This window comes from Pollicipes pollicipes, unplaced genomic scaffold (assembly GCF_011947565.3).
Source record: "Pollicipes pollicipes isolate AB1234 unplaced genomic scaffold, Ppol_2.1 Scaffold_6686;HRSCAF=7923_pilon_pilon_pilon, whole genome shotgun sequence".
In the NCBI taxonomy this organism is placed as follows: domain Eukaryota; kingdom Metazoa; phylum Arthropoda; class Thecostraca; order Pollicipedomorpha; family Pollicipedidae; genus Pollicipes; species Pollicipes pollicipes.
Genome location: NW_023596921.1, coordinates 6,334,967 through 6,354,897, shown reverse-complemented (window position 1 = coordinate 6,354,897; position 19,931 = coordinate 6,334,967). Strand labels below are relative to the sequence as shown.

At 52.5% G+C, this 19,931-nt stretch overlaps 1 protein-coding gene across 3 annotated transcripts; it reads left to right on the top strand.

Moving 5' to 3' along the window:
• Positions 1-1,023: 1,023 nt before the first annotated feature.
• Positions 1,024-19,931, top strand: Hsp110 (heat shock protein 70Cb). 3 transcript variants are annotated; one of them, XM_037230401.1, is made up of 13 exons: positions 1,024-1,111; positions 7,092-7,218; positions 9,864-10,185; positions 11,102-11,335; positions 11,699-12,261; positions 12,840-12,967; positions 13,296-13,466; positions 13,530-13,612; positions 16,637-16,789; positions 17,207-17,398; positions 18,080-18,241; positions 18,783-18,902; positions 19,224-19,931. In XM_037230401.1, exons 2-13 carry the CDS (start codon positions 7,112-7,114, stop codon positions 19,371-19,373), a joined length of 2,385 nt encoding a protein of 794 aa, XP_037086296.1. In that variant the 5' UTR covers positions 1,024-1,111; positions 7,092-7,111; the 3' UTR covers positions 19,374-19,931. The 3 variants fall into 3 exon arrangements, with proteins under 3 accessions (XP_037086296.1, XP_037086295.1, XP_037086294.1); XM_037230400.1 differs by having other exon boundaries at positions 13,296-13,612; positions 16,640-16,789; XM_037230399.1 differs by having other exon boundaries at positions 13,296-13,612.

Sequence of the window (19,931 nt, the reverse complement as noted above, 5' to 3'; positions counted from 1 at the left end):
GTACAATGCACAAATACTTCTGAAGCATGTAGAAACATGACATGATGTGGATGCCCCATACAGGACCTAGCTAAAGCCTAGATAAAAGCCCATCTGCAGCACATGCCAACATACCCAGCTGCCCCACATTCATACCATGGAGGCCCCATTTAGGAATGCTGGCCAGAATGTTTGCTGCCTAGCAATTTACAGCCTATGGAGAACAATTTTTCTTGGATACAGTTGTGAGTGAAAATTTATTTCTACAGCCATAACTGTTTCTTAGTTGTGTGTGTCATTGGGGCGTTACGCCACTCAGCTGCTGAGGCTATATGGCATCCCCTGCCTCTCATCCTGGCAGGAAGGGCGGCCACAGCGGGTAACCAAACCCCAGTATCTCAGGTTTCCCAGACGTACAATGGTTAAGGTTCTTAGTTGTAACCACTTCTTTAGGTTTTAGCATGTCTTATAGCTCTGTGTGCCTATTTGATCACGCCTGATGCTTGCTTCAATTGGTTTAAATGTAGAATGTCCATCTTCAGCTCCTCAAAAATGCAGCAGGCCTCTGCAGTAGACAATGACCTAGGGTCTGCATTTACTCTCACAAAAGCTCCATGCCTTTTGAAAAATCGTAGTAAGTGGGCCACCCTCAAAATACAGCGGCCCTCAGGCTGCTTCCTTAAACCGGAGGGCCCTTCGTTGGTAAACTGCCCCCCCCCCCGCACACACCCGCACTCCGGGGACGCTATCGAGCCATGGCCCCCACGCCTACTATTCCACTTTTCTTTCCCTTGTAAGAGCGCTGTCGGGGTACAAACGTCCTTGAAAGTAGCGTATCCATCACGATCCATTTATTTCGTGAGCCTTCGAGATGCTTCGACAACATGGCAACGACAAAAATCAAATATAAGTTTTATGACGTCATTTGACGTTACCGGTAGCAAAATGTTCGAACGTTGACGTGGTACATGACGTCATCATAGACGCTGCATTACCATCGAAATTTCCGGAATTATGCCGGCAAGCCATCGGGGTGCGGCGCGTGCGCGGCGTGGGACCGTTCCTTAGTCTGCGAGTTGTCGGCAGGCGTGCGGGACCTGGCGGAGTTGTGAGGTGGTCGGCGAAGTTAGAGGTGAGGTTATCCGCTTTGTTTTATGTCGTCGATACTCACCCGGCATTACTGTGTCGATGATGAATGGTAAGTGGAAAGATGTGTATTAATCCAAGGTCTCTGGCTGAAGAATCTGCTGGCGCTGTGGCGGTTCCTCATGGTTGTGACCATATAAGGAAATTCTCCCCATGTTAAGTACTCTGGATTCGGTCAGCGATGTAAGCTTAACTGAACATCTCCTTGCTTGTTTTTTTCTTGGTCATAAAACTCAATGGTTATGTATATCGTACCTTACCCGTATCTGCATTCTATGCTTGATCACATGCCGGTCTGCTAAACGTGGCAGAAGTCAACAATGCCACAAATGGAGCTTCCACCTTACCTGCTTGTGGCAGGAGCATATGATATGATGACCAGTGGTGTGGTCTCCATGATTTTCCTCACAGTTTAATTTGCCCCCACATACCATTGATTACCCCTACTGCTCTGCTCCACATTGGTCAGAGTTATGCTTGATTTACTATTCCAACATTTTGCATGGTATATTTTTGTTATCAATTCACAGCATTGCAAAAATGTGAAAAATGGTTCTCAATGTGAATGTCAAAATCCTCCAGCTTCAGAGCCACCATGCTGACACTGGCCTGGCTTGTGTATAGTCTTTGCCTATGGTTTGCCCAGTTCAGCACAAGCAGCAGAATTGGATTCAAGCTGAATGCTAGCATTTTCATCTGAGCATTTGAATTTGATTGCTGTATCTCTGAATACAGGGACTTTATGTTATCCATCACACCCAGGCCCATATGTGACAATAGGATGGCAAGAAAGATGACTGACAAAATGAATATGGTGCATTAAACCTTTGGTCTGCCCCTGCATTTTTCATTTGTTGCCCCTCCAGTTTTTTTCCACCATGGTGTAGTTCCTGGTTCTGCACCATCATTGCCATCAGTGTTGAAGATTTCAAAAAAAAATCCTGGTTGCAGGGTACAAATTTTCTATACTCAAGAAAAGTGCTGTTTTTCATATACAGCAATTCATGTAAAAACATTAAATGAAAGGAAACATCAGTATAAAACATGGCACACTGAAACAACACAGTATCATACTCTGTACTGTGAAACACATGTGCATATACATTGGTTAGCAATTTATGAAAGGCTCTGTGTATATGCCCTCCAAAACAGAGGGTAATTATGCATCAGGCTTATACACTCTCCAAAATGGTGGGTGGCTACACACAGGGCTTGTACACCCTCAAAAGGGGAGGGTGGGTAGGATATGCACAGCCAGAAAAATATGTTGCACAAAAAATGCAAATGAACATGCCACAGACGGCCACCTAATCATTCTCCACCACGATCACACTGCTCACGCTCCACCACGGTCATGCTACTCACGCTCCACCAGCTAACCAGTTTTAAAAACAGCTAAACATTCATGCCCTCCACCTTCCAACTCCCGGTCAACACACGAGGCCCTACAGGTCCCACCGGAACAAAAGAGATTGGCAGCACTCTCAACCGATTTACGGAGACAGCAGACAGCGCATGTACAATGCCTGACAGACCCGTGCAGGCCGGCCAAAAGGGATCGGAGTCAGTCACTCCGCTGACTCCGGCGGATAATGCAAAGTGCTAATGGATTTTGATGTGCTTTAACTGATATAATTGCAAAATATGATAATTTATGTTGAACTTAATCCACGTTTTTGCCCTAATAAACTATTCTCTTTAATTTTCCAGGTCAAAGTTATAGGTTCATGTTACTGTGGTGTCTTGGTGTTTTTGCCGGAGTGAGATGGGTGTCTCCGAACAGTTTTTTGGCTATTTATAGCAACGTTTTTCGACTTGAAAGGGCATTTTTGTAAGGCCTGAATTGCCAGCTTTAATTTCACACCCTCAAGTGATAAATTTAAGTTGGTTTAAATCCACAGCTGCCGCCACATTTTTGTCCTCGGGATACCAGAAAGTGGTAAAAAATCCAACCACATGGCAGTCCTGGATGAGTACAAATAAATCCTTCATAATCGTGATGTCTATCTCTATACAGCTTGCCTCCAAATGTTTGCAAATCTGTTCAAGGCATGAGCACGAGCAGAATATTTACGCTCTTGACAATCAGTCACGAGGAGGTGAATCATTAAAACCAGTTGGAGAGTTTGCTATGTTAAGCCTCCAACCTGAGCTGTGAGGCTGTGCGCAAGCCGCTGAATAGAATAGTTGAAGCGTTTCCGACACTGAATTGCGAGTGATTCTCTTATTTGCATTACCATGACACAGTGGTGACGCGTGGGTAGGCGGCCGGCTGCGGTAGGTAATTGGGCGTGCGATTTTCTATGCACGTTCGTTGCATCCTTTGCAATTAATGCGATTCGTCGTCGGTGGTAGGTTAAGTCATGTTCAGGTTTGAGATGGTCTGCGTAGGGCATAGGAAGTGAGAGCTCTGCTAATCTACGGACCGGTGCGATCTGCCACTAGTTTCTCATTTCCCGGTATTGTTCAAAGGCAATTCCATTCAACATTCACATGCTTTATTTTTCACATTTCTGTACATGGTTTATCATATACCTAGGTGGCAGCACAGGCTGCTCGCTATTGGGCATCCTAGTCTGGTGGGTGCAAAATTTGTGCTCTTGCAGATATGAATACATAGCTCCTGATGGAAGCAGCAAGTCTCAAGCTGTTGCACCTTCTGGTTTTATTTTGTCCTGACACAAAGAGGCAAAATGAGTTTTTCCAAAAGCTGTTCTTGTTGCATCAAGATGGAGTACACAATTTCCCATTTTACCTATTCACAATCCTGGAGTACAAGATCTGGTATACATTATACCAGGAAATGTCAAGCTTTCCAACACTGGCCCAAAGTTATTTGAACCCACCCAGCCACTGGGTTGATTGGAAGGCAGCCACTCTAACAAACTGAGCCAGCAGGACAGGGAGTTGGTCATTTACATGAAGAAAATATGATAAAACTGTTTATACCTTTCCACGCTAAGATAATCTCGCCCAATCTTTTCATCAGTGAAGAGCATCTATTAATCCTGTACATCAGCATCAATTGCTCTTAAGTGTGATGTGAGGCCTGAATGGAGGGCCTCACATGAAGTTAGGATTTTGGCATGATGGCATCTTAGCCCTACATTGACTGGGAGGGGGGCAAATCTGCCCTCCCCTCTCCAATATTCACAATAATTCAAAAATAGTGTAAGATATTGCTGCAAGCTTTTCAGTAGCTTTTAATTGATGACTTCTTCACATTGTGTCAAAATAGCGATTATGCGACCATCAAAGATCAATCATGAGCAGCATCATGCTTGCTGATTTTTTACAAAAGTGCACGCCGACAGATGCATTGACATAGAAGCTGAATGAAAGAACATATTTTACACCTGTAAATGGGAAATGTGAGCCGATAGGTCCATTATTCATGTGCCTTGTTGTTTTGCGTTAATATGGCATGTTGAAATAATGGCAGTCAAATAACAAAAATGTTTATGAAAAGTACACTGAACATTTATTGCTGTCAGATTCAGAATTATGAGGACATGTAAAAGGAGTCCTGGATACGACTAAAGAGGATGCCTGCGCCAAGTTTCAAGCTATTATCTGTTACAATGATTGAGAGTTAAGGCTCACAGTGCGTTGCCTCGCGTGTTGCCCGTGCCCTCGTCACCCGCGGTGGCGGGCGCCGTGGCTCAGGCCCGCCGGAGTGGCGGATTGACGGTGGAAGCCGGCGGTGGAAGCCGTTTATCAGTTTTACACGCAAACTGACGACCACGTGACAAGCGACGGGGTTGAAGGATATCAGATTGCGGTGTCGGCAGGACTGAACCGTCGAAAACAGCACGAAAATCAGTCCAGCGGCTTGTTCACCACGCAGGTCATCCATTTGATGTTCACCTTTTACGGTTCATGAATAAGTAGCACCTCTTGCCCACGTGTCTGGTACCCATAATTGCGGCTACTTTTCCACTTCGTGTTAAAATGGCTCAAATATGACGAAAACGAAGAGACCAAAATAGGTATATAGAGTAAGGTTTCAGTTGTCATTTACGCAGCACGCGACCGTCGTTCTAGACCTAGTGCGGCCCTTGTAGCAATCAGGGTGCATTGATTTCTCACCATGATATATGCCTCTAAATGAAGTGCCTTGTGGGAACGGTCAGATATCGCAAAGTAGCATATTTTTTAAGGTGATCTTGACCTGTGACCTTGACGCACACTGAAACTGGACTTCGTTGTGTGGTCTGAGGCCGCACGCCACGCCGCTATTGATTGAAGTTTCATGTTTTGTTTTAATTCAGCCCGGCTGTTCGTGAGCTCAGCAAGGACGGTGTCAAGTCTGCCCCTCTCCCCGCCAATGATATGCCACTGAGGGGCCTGGTTAATCTGGAGTAAGCTAGAATGTGACACACTCAAGTTTTACACATGAAAAATTTTTGCTCTTGCGTGGATAATCTAACAGTTAGTTCGTATTTTGGCGGCATAGTAGTCATAGCCATGTGGCATATGATGCCGAAGAGGGTAAATGTTTTGGTATTGATTTTTCTGCTGATTAGTGGCCATTTGGTTAATGGGTTACTCGTATTTGGATTACTGGCCCTTTCAGCCAGTAAGAACCATTCAAGGGTATGGATGATGATGAGGGCTAACTAGTATACAGTTTTTGAAGCTTATATGGTGAGAATGCTGTACAGTATGACAGTGTGTCCAGTGACTGAGATGGTAATGGAGACCGCCTTCTAATTCATCCGCCCATGGTGAAGACGGCGTGCGTGATGTTAGGTGCTCACTGTTTATGGCTGAATAAAATGGCTTGTGTCCAGAGGCAGTGGCTATGCTAAAGGTCAGGTGATAGCAGAGAGCAGGACAGGCTGCTAACTATTGCAGCACAATAGCTTTTCCGCAAAATTCTGGCATCTTTACAGTCACAGTCAAATGCCAGGATCACGGCACACCTAAACATGCTTTGTTTGGGATGAGTGCTATTCCGTGAAATGTATGTCATCAAAAGAGGATTTGCATAAAATCTTTGTTATCAGAAAAGGTGCATCTATTAAATGCTACAATCACCCCTGAAACAATATTACACACTATGAAAAATATTTTCACACAGAACAAAATACAGAGTTCTGTTAACCTTTTGTTGTGCACTGCTATCTACCATGGAGCACCACTGAGTTGCTGATGCGGACTTCTTTCATTAATAATCATCAATGATTTGATCATCATCATGTGACGCTCCTAGGTAAAACAAAACTTCTGGCAACAGTTGGTTCATAGGGAAAACTGGCAGGCATCACGCAGCATATGTTGTTTATATTTTTGGTCATGTGTTTCATGTCCCTTCTCATTGTTCAAGGATGAAGTTTAGGTGTGATTTGTTGTGAGCAAATGGAATTCAAGCAAAAGCCTGGGTTCCAGCTAGCAATAGGAACATGCTTTCAGAATGCTTCCTCGGTGTGTTCACTTGGCTGAGATAGTATGCATCCTATAAAAATGTGAGGTGTGGTTGTGGGATAAGCCTGGGTGCACCAAAGTCACAACACATTCGCACTTGTATTCAATTTGATGGCAGTTGCACGTGTCATCATTTGTCAAACTTCTTATATTATGATCCAAACAGATGAACAATATGCTTGAAATGTCCCCATCACTTTCATAATGACGGGGATAGTGTGTTCTTACTCCGAAAAAAATCAGACGATATGTGCAATATGACATGTCCATGACATGTTTTTCCTAATACTTCATTCTGCATATGAAGGTAGTATGAGAGCCTGCTGGGAGCATTTTTCCTGATGCAGACCCCAGCATGATATTTGATGCGGGAATATGATGCATTGTGGGCAAGAGCAGCTGGGTAAGGCATCAGATGGAGTTCCGTGTTGGTGTATGCGACTAGTAAATGGTAATTTGACATTGTTGTAGACCATTTTTCCTCAGCACATTTGTGCCCATTCCGTGATGGTGATGCAAATACTTGTTTTCTTTTTCAGTGACTAGAAGGCACATAAAAATGTCCGTTGTCGGCATTGACTTCGGGAATGAGTCGTGCTGTATTGCCGTCGCAAGAGCAGGTGGTATAGAAACCATCGCCAATGAAGCCAGCCAGCGTCAAACGTCGTAAGTATTCTGTCAAAGCTGGTCTATTATGTGCGGTGTCTGGCTTTCGCTTTTTGTGGGTTAGTTTCTCGATAGTTGAGCAGTTTGGCGAGCCACATGTATGTGTTCAACCCATGATCATATTTCTCTGCCATTTTTGCGTAAGTCAACTGGTTGAGGTAGCTGTTCTTGAAGGTCGATTTAGGCCAGTGACATTTATAACCTTCCGTGGCAGATTATCACATGGAGATGAGCAAATGACATTGAAGGAAAGTTTAAAGACGGATGAGGACGGCGGGTTGTGCTAGTAGAATGGATACAAAAGTTATGGGTGAAGGTGGCCTACGATGGTGATCTACGTTGTGGGTAGAAGTGACTTAGGGCGGTGATGCACGATAAACTTTTGGAGGAAATATGTCACCCGCAGGTTAGAAGTGTTGACCGAGTTTTAAAAAAAATCGACACCTGGTGCATGTAGAAGGCATTTTCCCAAAGACGGGAAGGAAAGGGACGGTAGGCCAATGTCCCATAATGACGGCAGAATGCAATTTGGAGGTCAGGTGGTGAAAATGGTGCGTGGAGAGTAATCAGACGAAGAGCAGCCACGTTAAAATACGTATGAGTGAATGCCATATTTAACCACGTTTTGGCTCTACGTGACATTGGTGGTGATTTGGGTTTTAAGGGCGCGTCGGCATCGGGGCCATTTTGCGCCCACGCTCTACGTGACATTGCTTGAGCTTGTCTGTCTGCTGCACATGGCTCCAAGGGTATATTAACATGCGCATCCATATGTGGCCTCTGGTTTGGCCTCATTAAGTATCCGTAGAGTCTAATAACCGCTAGGTTTTGTCATGGGCGCTTCATTAAAGGAAGTGTTTCACATTTGTGTGGTGTTTTTAACTGAAATAGCCATCTTCTACAGCCATACCCATACAGCCATACTTCTCAGTGCAGACTTCCGGGAAAACTATTTCAAGGTCACCCAGGCATCCATGATGTTATTCAAATCCTGGCATTCCATTAGACATGTTGCGGTGAAGGCCAAGCAAGCTGTGATTGTCGAGTCGTCCATACGTGGCGTCCGCGAGCGCAATTGACAGGTATCAGGGCCGGTAATTCGTTCTTAATCACTGTTGTGCGAGGAACGGTGACGTAGTCAAATAATGACGTATCACGAAGCGTACTTTTATTTAAAAGAAACTGTATTGTCTAGGGCAGTGTTTTCCACTGAAAAGTTTAGAAATAGTTCTAAGTTAGCTTACTTCATCACATATGATGTTTGCTTCAATGCCTCCAAATGTGGAACATTCCCTTAACACGCGGCCGGGCGGCTGGCTCTATACCCGGCGCTCGGGCGGGGGAGGGGGCATTTGACCCCCTGAAATCCCCAAAACAAAGACAGTTGGAGACACCAAATTCACAGGGTGGGTGGCCTGTTTGTAAACTAGCGGGTTTAAGTTTGAAGTTGGTAGACTATGGCGTTGGGATCAAAAAGTCAACCAAGGTCAAATTTCAGATTGGTGTCTCAAGCACCCCCAAGTTCAATGAAGGTCATTGGCTTTGTCTGACCTCTTTACGGTCAAGGTCAAAACCTACAGGACTGCTTCTGTGGATAATCCTGATGGCTAATAATAATGTCCCGTAGATAATCAGCCCATCTTCATCAGTACGATATGAGTTGACAGCACGTCTGACAGCTCACTTAAGCTGACCATGCAGGTGGCGCGTCCGTTTGGTGTTTGCATACAATGGTTTATGACTGCGCACGTCTCTTCGGCAGGGAACGGCTTTTAGTGGCTACACCGCGCCAATTCCGCCATTTTGACGCGCCACGGTGCGGTGGTAATGACTGTGTATAACGCGATAACCAATGGTAATGATCAAATGAGATTTTCTCACCACATGGCTATGTGATGAAAGTAACGAAAAATGCCACGTTCACGTGCCTGGCATGCAAAGAATGACATATCCGTTCGGACTGTATCCTGTACTGATGCGGGACTCTCGTTTTAAAGGTGTATGTTGAATGGGCCGCTACTGAAGATATTGAGGCAAGCATTAGATGTGATGGGAAAAGCTTAGTCAAAATTATTGGTATACTTTTAAACATAAAAGGCTGCCCACGTTTTTTTTTTTAAACATCATTATTTAGCAGTTATGCTGCTTAATGTGTCGTCGTTTCATTAGCCCATGGAGCGTTTTTATGATATCAGAGTCGCTGCCAGACTGGCAGTGTCAGAGTTGTCACTGTAACGGACCGCGTGACTCACTTGTGTTAGTTTTACGCGCCGCAAGGTGGTGTTGATTCATGCGTGTAAATTCATGTAACGAGCTTGATGGATGTCTGTTGTGTGTCTGTTTTCGTCATTTCTCGTGCTGCTCTTTTTTCCTTAATGGGATGTTTTGCACGTACGTTTGCATTTTCAGCTACGGCGCCATTCTTAAATTCTTAGCCCCGGTCCGCCATAACTTGAAGTTTTAACATGACTGCTGTTTTAATCTCTTGCCCAAACCTCACGAGTGCTTTTTGCGTGGCGGTTTTAAGCTGCATATACCTGTTTGCACTTATGTCAAGCTTCTGTGGCTTCACAGTGTAAATGTTGGTTGCGTATGTTGTATCACCACTGTGCGATGCTCATTGTTGCAATATCCCACCCTTGCAGGACATGTGTGGGATTTGGCCCAAAGAACCGCCTCCTCGGCGCGTCCGCCAAGAACATGCAAGTGACGAATGTCAAGAACACGGTGGTAGATTTCAAGCGACTAATGGGTCGAAAATTTCGCGACCCACACGTGGGTCGGGTTATTTCACAATTGCCAAACACCTTCCTGGAGAACGAGGATGGCAGCATTGGCGTCAAAGTGCAGTACATGAACGAGGACTGTATATTCAAACCAGAACAGCTCACCGCCATGCTGTTCACCAAGCTGAAAGAGACTGCCGAAGCCGCCCTGAAAATCAAAGTTGTCGACGTGGTAATCTCGGTAAGTGTTGTCGAGCGCTTTTGCTCGGTTTCGACCTGTGTCTATCACGTAGGTGCCAGAAATCGCGCGCATTGTCCCCAAATAGATACGGGGAATACGAAATGCTCTTCGCCACACCTTTACACCATAAAGCCATATCAAAAAGACCGAGTGCTTAAAATGTAATTTCTAGTGTCTTCCGCGAGGACGATTGGTTGTGGTTCTGTTCGCCATGCTGACGTTGACAGCGCAGTTTGCGCCTCGCTCTCGTCATCTATTCCCAATCCATGGTCTGAGCCATTCAGCTTTCACGGGGCTGCACAATAGCGGCGGCCGTGCTGCAGCCCGCGCGTGGCGGCGCGCCGCCCACGGCCGATGTTGCGATACGCCGCCACCCACCCACCGGCCTCGCGCCTGGCGCTCCGCCCGGCCGCCACAGCGCGGCCTCGCCGGCGCCGCACCACGCCGCATAAGGCGATGGCTGCGGGCGGCGGTGACGTCACACTACCCTGGAAGGATGCTGTGCCGCGGTGCTGCGTTGACCGCGGCCGCCTGCGCTTACGCGCGCGTGGCGGGGCCGGTCCGGTTCGTGCATGTATTTCTGGTCGGGAGATGCACTGTTTTTGCACCTGTCCAATGGATGTCGGCACGATGCTGTCTGTAGGCACTGTTGGCGCGGGCCTGTAAGCATGGACGCTGCCTTCGGACCGGAAGGTGCAGACGGCACTGACACCGAATGCGGTTTTCATTGTGTGACGGGTCAACATTGCGCGATGTCCGCACGTTACTGGCATAAATCGAGGCTACGTGCCACTCCCGCACCGCCTGTATGTACCATGACACCAGAATACCACGTTTTAGTTCTCGACGTGGTTGCCGACCCCCGGCGAGCCAGCGCCCGTCGCCTGGTGTCGCTAACGTCTGCGCCGCCGGTCAGGTGCCGTCCTTCTTCACGGACGCGGAGCGGCGCGCCGTGCTGGACTCGGCGCAGATGGCCGGCCTCAACGTGCTGCGGCTGATGAACGAGACGACGGCCACGGCGCTCGCCTACGGCATCTACAAGCAGGACTTGCCGGCGCCCGATGAGCAACCCCGTAACGTCGTGTTCGTCGACTGCGGACAGTCGGCGGTGCAGGCGGCTATCTGCGCCTTCAACAAGGGCAAGCTCAAGGTAAGGGCGGCGGCCGGTAGCATGGAGTGCGCGGAGTAGGGTTGCAGAAAGTGGTATGGGTCGGGCTTTTGGGAAACTCTGGGTCGCCCCGTTGCGGGTCGCTCCGGAATTAGGGAAGGTTTCGCACATCAGGCCTGGTCACCAACACCGTATATTGTGTACCCTGGTGGCCATCTGACTCATGCTGGTTTGTCACAGCATAGTCACGGGTATTCTCCTGTCTGTTCACCTCGCCGGCCACGTCACCTTGACTTCTGCGCGCACGTGTTGTGAATGTTGCGGCGCTGGCCACGTCGTCACCTGCTCCACCTGCGCGTGGCGAGGACACCGTGAGAGCCGTTGTGAGCGGCGCTTGTGCGGCAGGTGCTGGCCACGGCTTCGGACGCGTCGGTGGGCGGCGGCGAACTGGACCGGCTGCTGGTTGACCACTTCGTCGCCGAGTTCCGCACCAAGTACCGCATCGACGCCGACAAGAACCCCCGTGCGCGCATCCGGCTGGCCACCGAATGCGCCAAGCTGAAGAAGCTGATGTCGGCCAACTCGCGCCGGATGCCGCTCAACATCGAGTGCTTCATGGAGGACAAGGACGTGTCGAGCGCCATGGACCGTGCAACGTTCGAGGAGATGGCCACGCCGCTGCTCGAGGCCGTGCGCGCCGTGCTGCGCCGCTGCCTGGAGACGTCCGGCCTGGCCACCAGCGACATCTACGCCGTCGAGATCGTCGGCGGCGGCAGTCGCGTGCCGGCCATCAAGCAGCTGATCGAGACCGTGTACGGCCAGAGCCCGAGCACGACGCTGAACCAGGACGAGGCGGTGGCGCGAGGCTGCGCGCTCCAGTGCGCCATGCTCTCGCCCACGTTCAAGGTGCGCGAGTTCGCTGTGACGGACCTGCAGCCGTTCGCCATCCGCCTGCTCTGGGAGACCGGGTGAGTGGCGGCGGGGGTGGTGAGGCGACGAGCGGGCGAGCCCCGCGCCGGCTGAGAGACGGTCCCATTAGGTCGTGCTCTGGTACGCCGCTGTGAGGGATGTTGCCCCGCAGGAGGCTGTGGGCAGCCACCTGCGATGAGACCGCACAGCTACGATCGCTGTCAGAGATTACGGCACTCATGGCCAGGACAGTGACGTCGTGAAAGTGACCCTGGGGGCTTCGATTGTTTGCCTCCTTTTGAAAAAAACAAACTTCGGTTTCACACGTTCCCTTAATGCTGCATGCAGCGTGACTTTGCTGACCGTGACGACAGCGTTGCTCTCGCATGTGCCAGGGTAAATGTTATGTTACGTTGGGCGACATTATCACCTTGCTGGACCATTGCACCCGTCTTCCTTCAGGGACGTGGTGAGTTCTACGATCTATGGCGTATGCATGCTGCACAACCGTACTGATCCGCTTCATGCGTGCTGTATTCAGCCTCAGCACAGTACATTCTGTAGGTTTGCGTAGCTGGCTTGTGACAGGGTTACACCACAACACCGCTGTCGCCTAACTCACGGGGTCTTTTTTCAGTGACATGGAGATCTTCCCGAAAAACCACGAGGTGCCGTTTTCGAAGATGTTGACGTTTCACCAAGTTGAGCCATTCACAATTACCTGCAAGTACAGCGGGGATATTCCATACCCAGACCCCTTCATAGGTAAGGCAGATCGTCCGATTTTCTTTTTAGCGCGGAAAGGAGTAGAACGTCGTGCCAATGTTGACGTTCCCTGCTGCTGGGCGTAAAAGTCTCGAAAGATCTCGCGAGAGAACCTCTACTGACGATAGCTATCCGTTTATTATGTTCGCTAAGAAGAAGAGAACGTCGCCGCGTTCTGCGGCACCAATCACGTTCTGTTCTCGCGCCAGTGCGTGCCTGGTTGGGGGCCGGTTGCGTGCTGCGCTGCGTCACGCAGGGTTCAAAGCGGTCTGGCGTGCGACTTGACAGCAGCTGCCGCCCGGGCGACCGACACTGCTCCTCTCCGCAGGATCCTTCACCATCGCGAACGTGAGTCCAGCGGCTGACGGCGAGCCCCAGAAAGTCAAGGTCAAGGTGCGCATCAACATCCACGGCGTGTTCACGGTGGCGTCGGCAACGCTGCTGGAGCGGCAGGAGGACGCGGGCTCAGCGCCGACGGGTGGCGCGGCCATGGAGACGGAGCCGGCCGGCGGCGACGAGGCGCCCCCGGCTGACGGCGACTCGCCGCCGCCGGCCGACAAGCAGCCGGCCGACGCCAACATGGACACGGACACCGCCAAACCGGACGGCAAGGCGGACGCCGCTGACGCCAAGGACGCCAGCAACGTGAGTGATGCCGATCTGTGCGGCGCGCCGACGGGCCGCGCGCCCGGTGCAGGCGGGCACGCGGTGCGGCGGAGGCGTGTGGGGTGCGCTCCGTGACGGGTGTGACTCAGGCCTACCCAGCACCTTTTGCGGAAGGGGAACTCTTGGTCCTTGGCAACAGCGTTTAGTATAGCGGGACTGCTTGCCGCGTGCCGCCTGCATAGTGCGGCCATGGCGTGCCACGAACCGGTCGGCGCGTGGAGTCGTCCCTCTGTTCAGGGTGGGAGGTCCTACGGTCCTACGGTCCTGCCGTGTAACTCCGCGGGTCGGTCGGCGCGTGGAGTCGTCCCTCTGTTCAGGGTGGGAAGTCCTACGGTCCTGCCGTGTAACTCCGAGGGTCGGTCGGCGCGTGGAGTCATCCCTCTGTTCAGGGTGGGAGGTCCTACGGTCCTACGGTCCTGCCGTGTAACTCCGCGGGTCGGTCGGCGCGTGGAGTCGTCCCTCTGTTCAGGGTGGGAGGTCCTACGGTCCTACGGTCCTGCCGTGTAACTCCGCGGGTCGGTCGGCGCGTGGAGTCGTCCCTCTGTTCAGGGTGGGAGGTCCTACGGTCCTACGGTCCTGCAGTGTAACTCCGCGGGTCGGTCGGCGCGTGGAGTCGTCCCTCTGTTCAGGGTGGGAGGTCCTACGGTCCTACGGTCCTGCCGTGTAACTCCGCGGGTCGGTCGGCGCGTGGAGTCATCCCTCTGTTCAGGGTGGGAAGTCCTACGGTCCTGCCGTGTAACTCCGAGGGTCGGTCGGATGCGCCGACTGGCGGCGTACGGCGCTGGTCCGGTCAGGAGGGGCGTCGCGGGTGGTGACCTCGGCCCCAGGGGCGCCGGCCGCGGACCGGAGAGACGCCGGCCCGCTCCCGGCGGCGGTCGTGTCGCGCGGGCTCGCGGACATGAGACGATACGCCACCCCGCCCCGGCTGGCGACGGACCGGAAACTCGGTCTGCAGGGCTGATATTTGGTTTGTTCGCACGAGTCCAACGTTGCGTAGGTTCGCCTCTAGTGATGCCACTGGTGAGTGCAATGAAGATGGCGTCTTGAAGGTTGGATCCAGGGACTCTAGAGTAAAGGGCTACGCAGACGTGACGTTACCATGAGACTTAAGTTTGGTAGCCCGTAAAATGTTTTTGGTGGATACTACGGAAGGGTTGGTAGATACTAATAACATGATTAACAACGGAGTTTTCATCAATGAACTGGGTGGAAATCCTGTTTTACCTCTTTATTTCAATGTTATGTGAATAGATATTGTACATTTTGCATTTCAAAGCTTCTAGAAACCAATTGATACTAGGGTCTGTTTGCAAACACAGATTGTACTAAACCACGTCGTGTAGCTCTAGCACCCGCGCGTTTTCGTCGTGGTCAACGCGCCGGAATATTGAAATGTGATGCGCTTTTGTAAAAGGCATATTTGTATGGAAATAAGTAAATATCAGATGAAATATTTACATTAAATTCATTAAGGGGCAATGATTGCCTCCGTGCCAATATCTCCGTGCCGTCATGCCCAAATGGAGTGAAATGTGAAAGTGAGGTAATGTGGGGAGGGCAAGTGTCAAGAATTTTGCTGTTGCTTTGCTATGATCGTTCTAGGTGGTGGTCAACTTGCAGATCCATAATGGTGAATGGGTTAGATAAAAGTGGTGTGCTGAGAATGATATCCCGACCGCCCTAATACATCCCCAACATTATTTCCGAGCTGAGATATGGGTCACGACTCTTTGACTGGCACAAATCGCAAAACTTGCCAGAAATCGGCCTATTTCAGAGGAAAATCTGCTATCTTGAATTGAAATGGTGTGCGCTGTATTTAAGCCTCGGGGTTCACCACTCCCTGCCCCCATCAGTGCAGGTCAACCCTGCAACCACCCCTGCCCCTCCTAAGGTCACAGGATGTGCATTCCAGCTTCTGAATACGCGTCCCAGGGTGCTGCGAGCCCGTCTGGACCGCCGTATCTCATCCCCACCCTATGTTGTTGTATGTTGCACTCTTACACGGACTGTTTCTCAGCACGTCCTGCTTGAGTTCTTCTGAGTAAATTACTGGTGAATGGGTTACCTCAGTTATCTGTCGGGGGCAGGCTGGAAGCGCATTTCAGCAATGATTTTGTAGCTCTGGTGCAAACCAATGCCATTTCCTAGCGGAAAATGCTTCATGGAATGTGCTAGGTCAAAAAATCGGTTTATGGAAGTATTCGTGTCGAAACCAGTCCACAAAAGTCAGTGTTCTCACGCCGCCGTAGCGTTGGTGCCATATGACTTAGTCCAATGATGACGTCACAGCGTCGCTACCCAGGATGCAGTAATGCGGGGGCTTGGTTAGGTTCACGTGTTGGCAATCCAGGCAGGTCCAGGCTCGTTCCACTTCAGTATCGAAATGTGGGTCACGTTACGATGCATACGGCTAATGGGAAAGGGAAAGGCGAAGCAACATATAATATATATATATATATATATATATATATATATATATATATATATATGTGTGTGTGTGTGTGTGTGTGCGTGCGCGTGCGCGTGCGTGTGCGTGTGCGCGTGTGCATGTGTGTGTGTATGTGTGTATCATGATAGACAAGCAAGGCCGGGTTGGAGATCAGTTGGATTCTTGTTGGGCTGGATGGGGGCTTCGAATGGCTCATGGTTTCAACAACTTTCTCTGGTTACCATTAAACTTCCCGAGAGCACTGAGCGGCGAGGAGTTTGAGCTCGCTGTTCCTGGGATACCGCTCGCCTCGTTACTGCCATGGATGGCTGGGCCGGAGCGTAAAGAAATCCGCTGTGTGTTGCGGAAGCCTAGCTATGTTTCGCGCCTAACAAAACATTTTTGGTGTAGTGACATCGCTAAATCCGTACTCCACGTCGCCGCGTCTTCTGTTCTAGCCGGGCGGGACGAAGCGAGGAGCGCTTGCCGCAAGTCTGCCCCCGGCGCGTGTGGCGCCGCCAAAGCGCCCGAGGGCGTCACGGGGTCCCTCACCACCCGAGTCTCCCTTCCAGCAGGGCGACGTCAAGGACAAGAAGGTGAAGGTGAAGAAGACGGAGCTGCCGGTGGAGACGGTGGTGACAGGCCTGACGCAGCGGGAGGTCAGCGAGCTGATGGAGAAGGAGGGTCAGATGTGTGCCTGGGACAAGCTGGAGAAGGACCGTCAGGTGAGACGGCCGCCGCTCGGGCGGAGCGTTCGCCCGGCTGCCGACCCAGGTCGGCGCCGGCCGACGCGTGGCACGCTGGACTGCCTTGCGACGCGTTCGCAGCGCCTCTCTTGTGCGAGTTGTGGTTTTGTTGATGGCGCAGCTTTATCATGCAGCCAGTATGCTATGTTTCGGCGTTTGTACGCAGTGTTCAGTTTGGGGCCTTGCCGGCCACGTTTATCGGCTTGGTGCGGCCCCCACGAAGTTTGTCGCTCGCCTGCCCGACTTGCCGCCATGTCTACGCACTTGTACCGACTTGCCGCTGTCAGACCAGCTCTTTGTGGAGAACGCCATTCAGCTTGGTATGCCAACAGAGGCGTGTCAAAACGTCCACAAACGTGAGGGCGGCGGCTGACTTATCCGTGCTCACGCTGGCAGGACTCGAAGAACGCAGTGGAAGAGTACGTGTACGACCTGCGCAGCCGGCTGCTGGAGGATCTCTCGGCCTTCGAGCGCGACGAGGTCAAGCAGCCGATCAACGCCACGCTGGACGCCACCGAGAATTGGCTGTACGAGGACGGAGAGGAGTGCCAGAAGCACGTCTACGTCGAGAAGCTGACCGAACTCAAGGTAGGCGACGGCGGCCGGCGTGGCGGCGCGCTCTGGTCGCCGCGACCGTGCCGTGATGCCCGCTGCGCCCGCTTGTTGTCTCCGTAGGCTGCGGTTGGTCGTGTCGGGATTGGGACGCCGGCAGCGGACCGGGACAGACGCTGCACGCGGTGGCGTCGACCATAGGTAGCGTGGGCCTCCCGCAGACTCCCTGTGAGTCCGCGCTGTGTACAACTCAACGCGTCGCTCCATCACTACCCGACCGACGCGTGGACTCTCCCCCGGCTGAGCTCCAGCGTTGTGATGTTCCCGGCGCTGGCGTCCAGCCGCGGCGGCACGACGCCGACGTACGCGCCACCGTGTCCCGCCGCTGACGGGACACGGTGGCGTCCAGCCACGGCGGCACGACGCCGACGTACGCGCCACCGTGTCCCGCCGCTGACGGGACACGGTGGCGTCCAGCCGCGGCGGCACGACGCCGACGTACGCGCCACCGTGTCCCGCCGCTGACGGGACACGATGGCGTCCAGCCGCGGCGGCACGACGCCGACGTACGCGCCATCGTGTCCCGCCGCTGACGGGACACGATGGCGTGCCCGCCGACGTGCTCCGTCTCGCTGTGTCGCCTCTGCCTACTGGCCGTCACAGGTCCGCACCCACCGGCCACCCTTTCCTCGTGCACTCACTGGCCTCCCTCCGCAGAAACTCGGCGAGCCGATCAAGAACCGGTTGCGCGAGTTCACGGAGCGTCCGGCGGCACTGGAGGGCCTCAGCTCTGCACTCCAGCTCTGCGACAAGGCCGTGCTGGCGCACCGGGCCGGCGAGGAACGCTACGCCCACCTGGAGGCGACCGACATGGAAAAGGTGCGACATTGAGTGGGTCACGTGGACAGTCTGTGGCCTGACGGGAAGAGGGCAGGGTTCGTCCGGTGTGGGCCTGCAGCTGGTTGTGGGCAGCCCAGGTGAGTGGCGAGCTTGGGAAGGTCAGCCGTATGTGCGTCGTCGTCATTGGGGCTTTGCACTCAGCTGCTGAGGCTATATGATGTCGCCTGCCTGCCTCCTTGGCGGGAAGGGCGGGCACCACAGGGAGTCGAACCTCGTACCTCTGGTTTCCTAGGCGCGCAGTGCTTTTAGACCGGCACCCACATGTACCACACTATCGATGATGCACGTGAGGGGCTGGGGAGGCGTCTGGGTTTGCTTTGCTGACTGTGACGTCGCGAAACGTGCTGAAATCCCGTTCATTGACCGGAATCACGCATACAGTTACACAGGCGCTTAATGGTGCTGTTGGGATAGCTCGCCGTGGTCTGGCGGCCTGAGGCGTGGTCGTGTCGATGAGGAGGCGGGGGGTGTCGCGTGCCGGCGGCGCACGTCGTGTCACGAGGTCCTCTCTCATCGGCAGGTGGAGAGGAGCCTGGCCGAGAAACGGGAGTGGCTAGACAAGAACCTGGGCACGCTGGCCAACCTGCCGCGCACCGAGGACCCGCCCACTACCGCTCAGCAGATCTGGAGCGAGAAGCTGGTGGGTCGCCTCGCCCGCGGCAGGCGCTGGGGCAAACGGCTCCTGGGCTTGTCTCGATGGCAGGCCCACGTGTTGCCCATCTGGTCAACCGGCTTCTCGTACTGGCGGCCTCCGCAAGCTGCTGTTTTAAAGCCATCACTTGTTCTGGTTACCGACAATCTCCTGCTAACTCGTGCTGTTGTCAGCCGACGCGTGTACTGGTATGCTGTTGTTCGCCATCAGCTGTTGGTTTGCCGTCTGCTGTCGCTCGTCCGGTCGAGTCGTTGGTAATTTCGCCTGTTCATTCACCGGCTATGGTGTTCACATTTTCGCGCGCCGCAGGCGTTCGAGAATTCCGTGAACCCGATCCTGAACAAGCCGAAGCCGAAGCCGCCCAAGGTGGAGGAGCCGCCGCCGGCGGACAAGACGGAGGAGAAGGCGGAGAAGCCGAACGCCGCGGCGCCGCAGGACAATACGATGGACGTGGATTAACGCGGAGCTGAGCGGTCGCGCACGCCACGCCCCGAAACTTAGACACTTCTAATGGGGGGCGCCAGGGAGACGGCAGAGTGGGTGGGGTACCGCGCCGAACAGGCCTCTGCATGTGCTAACAGCGCTATTTATTGTGTCTGCGGATCGGTGGAGGTCGGGCCGGTCGGGCGTCGTTCCGCCGGGGTCGAGCGTGCGGCCCCGCCCGGGCCGCCACGTGCTTCGGCCTACCGCGGCTGCCCGGCGCCTCAGCCATCGGGACTGATGCCGGGCAGCTCGCCTTTCGGCGTTAGCCCGTATGCTGTCGAAAGCCGACTTGGATTACGTTTCCTAACTTCACATAACTGAGCGTTCTGCCGCGCAGGCCTGGTGCCACATCTGTGTTATTGGCGTATTATGTTGCGCTGACTTATTAGTGTAGTAGGGCGGAGCCTTAGGCCTAGATTTGCCTTTGGCCGCTGAAAATTCGAGTCATCCTGTTACGTTTTGTAGCCGGGCAACCACCACCATATCTCTTGGACCTCTTGTAACATTGCATTCGAATATACGTAAAACGAAAAC

Bases quoted from the DNA above. Each gene is read 5' to 3' on its own strand.
- Hsp110 (XM_037230399.1), top strand. From the start codon at position 7,112: ATGTCCGTTGTCGGCATTGACTTCGGGAATGAGTCGTGCTGTATTGCC. The intron at 10,186-11,101 runs GTAAGTGTTGTC...GCCGCCGGTCAG, and splicing joins TTGTCGACGTGGTAATCTCG to GTGCCGTCCTTCTTCACGGA. The intron at 11,336-11,698 runs GTAAGGGCGGCG...CTTGTGCGGCAG, and splicing joins TCAACAAGGGCAAGCTCAAG to GTGCTGGCCACGGCTTCGGA.